General features: G+C 40.1%; 1 protein-coding gene across 1 annotated transcript in view; it reads right to left on the reverse strand.

Annotated features, from left to right (window-relative positions):
* Positions 1–231: 231 nt before the first annotated feature.
* GMEB1 (glucocorticoid modulatory element binding protein 1) overlaps positions 232–6,695 on the reverse strand; it is a 24,602-nt gene continuing 18,138 nt past the window's right edge. Inside the window, 3 exon segments of the mRNA XM_025041484.1 lie at positions 232–3,591; positions 6,096–6,218; positions 6,681–6,695. The exon segment at positions 6,681–6,695 is cut by the window's right edge and continues 29 nt beyond it. Of these exon segments, the coding sequence (XP_024897252.1) occupies positions 2,891–3,591; positions 6,096–6,218; positions 6,681–6,695 (839 nt within the window). The 3' untranslated portion in view covers positions 232–2,890.

Consider the following 6,695-nt stretch of genomic DNA (forward strand, 5'->3'; position numbering starts at 1 on the left):
TTCCATACTTGTTGACCCCTGCCCCCAAGCTGGATTAGGTTCTTGATCCTTTGTTTTCTCAGCTCTCAGCCAATAGCTCTATCACTGCACTTACCCCAGTATGATGATCTGTTTCAGTACCTCACTAGAGAAGAGCTTAACCTTTTTGTGCCTTTAGTAAGTAGTCCACTGAAACCTACGGACCAATTCTCAGAATAATGATTTTCAATTCGTGAAATAAAATACATAAGATATTACAAAGGAAACCAATTATATTGAAATATAGTTCTTAACTCCAGACAACCCCTGGAGTATGAATTCCTTGAGTGCAGAGACTATGTTTTCACCTCTATACTGCCAGTGCCTAGCACAAAGCCTGGCACATAAATGGTACTTACAAATGTTTATTTAATGAATGAACAGAAAGATGGCTTCTGCCAAGTCAGCCTGAGGAATGGTTCATTGCAAATGCTTTTGTGCATACCAATGGCTTGCATATGTCTCATCTCATCTAGGATCATCTAGACCAGGAATGTGAGGGAACCCCCACTCAACAATGAGTGACATAGCATCTAGCAATAATGACAGGCTATTGGAAGCCTAGGAAGACAACAAAGCTCGTGTATTTCCACCGGCCGGAATATTCAGAAAGTAAAAGTAAACAGGCTGTCTTTAGAAGGAGGGGATCTCTTGACTCTGGAAGCATGATGCTTACACTACTTTAAAACATCAACAGCTCTGACAGAGGGAAGAAAGGAACCTGAGCTAGCATGTAGATGTTCTCCAGGGCTCCCCCTGTCCTGAACGAGCCTCTTGTCTCTGGGAAAGAGAAAAGTGTCCCTAAAAACCACAATAGGGATGATGTGCCTTTCTAGGTTCAAGTAGCAGTTTTAGGCTTAGACAGAAATATTGGTTTTGTTTATGTACCAACAAGAAACCTAAAGAAGCAAGAAATAAAAGCCACTTTCCTCACTAAAGATATATAAATGACCAAAGGTTTGTTCTAAGCTGATTGCTACATCTATTAAATATTTTGAAAAGAAAAATAAAACCCCAATTTTAAAGCTGAAAACCACAAGTATATGGGGTTCAGAAGTCTCACCCTTAAGGCTTTTAAGATTAACCCTCCCAAGTCAGAGGGCTCCTCCATCTATATACAGCCATCTGAAAGATGGTAGAACTCAGTTTTCACTTGCTTGACAACAGGGCTTCCAACATCTGTTGGGAGAAACATGGCTTCAGGTGGGTGCCTTCTTAAAAAAAAAAAAAGGAAACTACAGGTCAAATTTTGCTTTTAATTAAAGAAAAAAAAAAAAAAAAAACTTCCACTCCTAAGGTGTGTGCTTTCTTTTTTGACCTATTTTTCCTTTATATTGTCTGCAGTTTCTCTATCTTTTCCCTAGTGCAATAAACAATGAAACCAAAGAAATAAAATCAGGGTCCACTCTTGCCCCAAATACTGAAGATGGTCAGAGAAGGCATCACAGCATGGAAAAGGGCCCAGCTCTAAATATATAAGCAACATTGAAAAAAAAAACAAATAAGATAACCCCCTGCCCCAAAGACATTATCAGTGACAATCCTGGTACATTTCCTATAGTATAATCTTGCAGACAATGCTTCTTTCCCAGGGAGTCCAGCTTGCTCAGGAGGAGACATCTACTCGGTCCCTCAGGATAGGCTGGGGGTGTTGTCTTCCTGACAAGCCTAAGGTTTTTATGAGCTCAATATCTCACAGAAACATCTGTGATATAAATGGTATAGATGAATCTAAAAGAGGATGAAGGCAGGCAGGCGCCTGTGTCACTGTTCTCCAAATCAGCCAAAAAGCTGAAGAGCGTGGGATCTAGGAGACAGATGCCATTAGCAGTTGAAGGATGGAGGGAAGAACAAGAGGAAGCACCAAATGAGTGGCTGCTTTTGGTTCCAAAGCCAAAAAAAGGACCCACCAAAAATGGCAGCTGGTCTAGATGAGGAACTTCCTGCTCCTGGAGTCATGCAATGAAAATGGTGGCCTTGGATCCCCACTCCCAAAATAGCCACAGTCCAAGAACCAGAGCAATTTATACCACATCACACAGTTCACAAATGAATGGACTGATCTTAGTTTAGGAAGGTAAGTGCTTTGACCAAGGGTGAGTGCGGGAAGGGGTCCATTTTGGCTTGAATCCCAAAGCACAGCTGTAATATCCCTGGTTTCTATTTCTGTAAAGCCACAGGCCCCTGATGCTGCTTGCTTCATGGAGATGTACCCTTCCACTTATCACTGGCCTCTCCTCAAAATGGCACCCATGGTGGTAACCCTCAGAGATATCAAGGGGCATCAGTTGTACTTCTGGAAGTAAGATAATTTCTTTGCCCCATCCTGGCCAAAGCACTTCCCTTTTTAAGCTGCTGCTCCAAAAAGCAGAGTGTCCCTCCAAGCAGAGTTCAACTTCCTTGTTTCAGAGTTTTGCACTGGCCTCTGAGGGCCCTTTCCAGGATACAAAATAAAGTATCCTCTGCATCCATGTGTGAGTGGGTTACCTTCCAGAGTCAAGGTTATGTTCCAGAGTTTGGTCAATGCATCTTTACAAGAATAAAACCACATGCATACATAGACAGACTAGCCTGGAAAGGGCTTTCTGGATAAGGTTTCTGGTTATCTTGATGCTTCCCTAAAAGAAATAACTTTCTTGCTGTAAGAAGATTAGGACATTGAGTGACCTACTCTCAAATTCTGGAAGGGCAACTTGTTTTTGTCCATTTTTCAATGAGGGGGCGGGAGGGACCCAACATTTTCAGTTACAGCAACAAGATTTTGTTTTAGAGAAAAAAAAGGATCCTATGTGGAAATGAATGGGACAATGATAAAAGTAAACAAATAATTAAAATTCCAAACCAAAACATATCCTGGCCCCGATATCCCGAGTTAATCCTCTAAGACAACAATCTCCACATTGTGGACTTGATGCTGATGTTCTTCCATCTCAGCCACGACTTTCTCCTCAGTCCTCAGCTCTGTCTCCAAAATGACTGCTTTTCCCTCAGTATCCTCAGCCTCTGGGTCTGGGGCCGGGTCAATCTCAATGATGGTCTGCCCATCCTCTGAGGTGCTCTCAACAGCCTGGATTGCCGAGGTCAGGCCAGACTCCATAGCCACCAACTCCACAGGGCTCACCATGGTGGTCATGTTGCCCAGGGTACTCCCATCCTGCATGGCAGTAGAGCTTAGCAGTGCCAAGCTAGATGAAGGGTGGATGGTCACTGTGTCTGGTGAGCTGCTCTTGGCAGAGGAGACCACTGTGGCATAGCGAAAGAGCTGAGGGCCAGAAGGCAGTGTGTGGACAGTCACAGGACTGGAGCCCTGGCTGAGGGTGGCCACTGGAATATTGCCCATGGAAAATGACTGACCCACTGGGGTGATGGTGATGGGTGAAATGACTGTGAACTGAGGCTGCTGGACAGGAGGAGAAGGGCTCAGGACGGTGGTGGAAGCTGGCCGCTGGAGCCGGGGCCTTTTTGGAGGCTTAGGAGTGCTCACAGGCATCAGTACCACATTTTGAACCGTCTGAGATTTCAGCCTGTGATCCTGAGCTTGCTTCTTCTGCTCTTCCAACTGGCGTTCCAAGTCTATGGAAAAAAAAGACAGACTTTGTGTGGAGGGAAGTATAACCTTGGGAACGTAAACTGGGAGTGAGGGACCTGGGATCTTGTTCTGGTCTTGCCACTGTGAAGCCTCAGGAAAGTCATTTCACTGTTTTCAAAAAGAAACTAGACTGGATGATTTTTACAAATCCCTCCAGCAATTATATTTCTTTGTGTGATTTATAGGCAGGGAAAACAATTCAGAATCTTTTCAGACTGTGATCCTACTGTAAGAAGGTCCTGCGGCATTTTGTCACCCGTCAACAAAATGCAGACCAAAAAAGCCTCCAGTTGGTCTTGCAGTTTATATATGCCCTGCTAGAGCCTACAGATGAAAATAAGGAATATTAACTCAATCCTTTTGGAACTTCCATGGACCTACAAAGGAGCTACAATGGCCACCCTGGAACACAGTGATTCCCAAACTGTCCTTTAAGGCAAGATCACCTTACTGGTGACCCAAATGGTCTCAGTCTACCATTAGCCCCCATAGAGGTCTGCAGAAAGTTATAGAGGAAATCCCTGAGAATTACAGAACTGAAGGAGGTCTTAGAGTTCTAACACATTAATTTTAACAGAGAATCAGAGAAGTAGAATGACTTACTTAAGGTCACAGAGCTTGGACTAAAACAAAAGTTTCTGATGGCTGACTTGGTGTCTTTTCTACCATAATACACCTACCATTACCTCTGCAAGTGTCCAATCCAACCTTGGTGACCACTAGTGAGTCTGGCTCTACACTAGAACTTTTTTATTGCTTAGTATCTGATAAGCAAGCAATAATCAATCAGTTACAAATGTAGAACACTTTGTACCCTAATGACCACCAAGAGCAAGTCAATTCCTTGCTTGGAATAAAAGGAGTAAGTAAGGATCAAGAGCATGTTCAAAAATTATAAAATACTATATATTTTCTATCCAGCTGTAATCAAAGAAATGTAAACCTAAACAAAATGCCAATTAAATTTATATTTTTTTAAAAAGTTAAATCAGAGAATATCATAAGTAACAATGCCCGATGTTGGTGAGTTCAAACTGGTAACATAAATCTTGGAAATTTGACAATAATTCACAAAATCCATAAAAAAATTATCAATACCATTTAACTTCAAGCTTGGAAGTAGTTTAGTCCTGGAAGTAGTTTAAAAGGCCATAAAAAGAAAAAGCTATATTCATGCAAGTTCACCGCAAAATAAGATACCGAAGACTATTTTTTGAAAATTTAAATGCCATCCCTAGAAGAATGTCTAGGTAAAGTACTACATAGCAACTTGGAAAAATATTACCATTTTGGAAAAATATTAATAGGTCACAGTGAAAAAAATCAGACAACTAAACTTTATATATACAATGATTAAAACTATCTAAAAAAATAATATGGACAAGGAACCAGAAGCCTACATTTCTAACAAAAACTGTTTTTCAGATGGTATAAAGTTTCAAGGAGGAAGATAGTACTGGATTAGGAGGAAGAAGACAGAGTTCTACTTTGGGCTTCACTGTCAAATAGTGATGTGGCCCCAGGCAATCATTTATCCTTACTGTCCCTCTATTGGGTTATCGGTAACATTGGGATAAATGACATTCCTAGGGGGATCAAATTTAAAGGGTATCTCTGACAGTACTTGGTAAACTGAGTTTAAAATACAAACTGGCTATAAAAATAAGTTTAAAACAACCTAAACTGTTCTTCTCTTACCAAATGATCTTTCTTACCATTTTTCTTTATGATTGACTATAGTTCTACATCATTTAAAGGCTGATCATCCATACCTCTGACTTGTTTTGTATCACCTGCCTTAGCTCCTTCAAAAGCCTGTCTTGATTCTTTTCAGGTATAAGTGATAACTTCTTTTGTCCTTCTATCATACCCCCATATGCCTCTGTCACAAAACTAATTACTTTCTGCACTTATTTCTATGTCTTCTTTCCCTTGAGTTCCTTGAAGGCCCTCAAGAGACTGTCTTATTCAGTATTATATTTCTAAAACCTGATTTGGAGACCAGCACGAAGTAAGTACTTGATAAAAAGAGTGACATTACCCATGTGCTCATAATTTCTGATTACCACGAATAATGGAGAAGATGCTAAATGTATATCTATCAAAAGACTCAGTATTAATAATGTAAAAAAGACAAAGGCCAATTTGTTTCTTCTACTACCAATGTTACTGGATTAATGGAGCATTTTAGCAGACATCTTAATCCTCCAAAGATATTGAAGAAGGAACATGACACTGGCTTCTTTCTCTTTGCCTTTGTGCCTCCTCTATTTCCTACTACTTCACCTTACCTGGGGATGTGTATAAAGAAAAAGCCAAATCTGATACTATGTGAATTAAAAGAAAGAAAAAGATAGAAAGAGAAAGAGAGGGTGGGGGGAGAAGAAAGAAGGAAAGAAAGCAAGCCAGTTCTGAGAAAAATCAACAAAGAAATGGCAAGACTCAAGGATATTAGCATATTATCTAAGAAGAGAGATGTTATACACACCTGTCAGAGTATAGAGAAATTGCTCTTCTCCCTGCTCTACTTGGTTCCTTCTGTTGTCCAAAACCTTCTTGACCGTGTCCATTAGGCCAAATGTATGTGCCACATTATTGAGAACAGCGGCATCTATTTAGAATAAAGGACATGTGTGTTGAGTTAAAAGAGAAAGGTTCCACCAACTCCCTGTTGTGCTGTTTATAAATATGAAACAATCTGGAAATGATGTGACTATTCTAATTGCATTAAAAAAATTTTTTTAACAAAGATTTATCACATGTATAACTTATTACATCTATGTTACTATATTAATGTATTTAACTCTGGAGGAGGAAATAAATAGATAGATAATTACTTTCTGGCACCATTTACAAAGGCAAAAAGTACCTGTGGAAAAAACATGGCCAGATCTGAGTTCAAAACCGTTATGAACTTTGGACAAGTAACTTAACTTTTATGAGCTTTAGTTTCCTAATCTGTAAAATCAGGATAATAATACTTATACCTCAGTGCTTTAATGAGGCTAACAACATCTGCTACAGTTGTTAGTATTTAATAAATGATTGATATTGTTAGGATTAATGCACTTACCTGTGACCTGAAAGG

Source organism: Pteropus alecto, unplaced genomic scaffold (assembly GCF_000325575.1).
Source record: "Pteropus alecto unplaced genomic scaffold, ASM32557v1 scaffold39, whole genome shotgun sequence".
Lineage (NCBI taxonomy): Eukaryota > Metazoa > Chordata > Mammalia > Chiroptera > Pteropodidae > Pteropus > Pteropus alecto.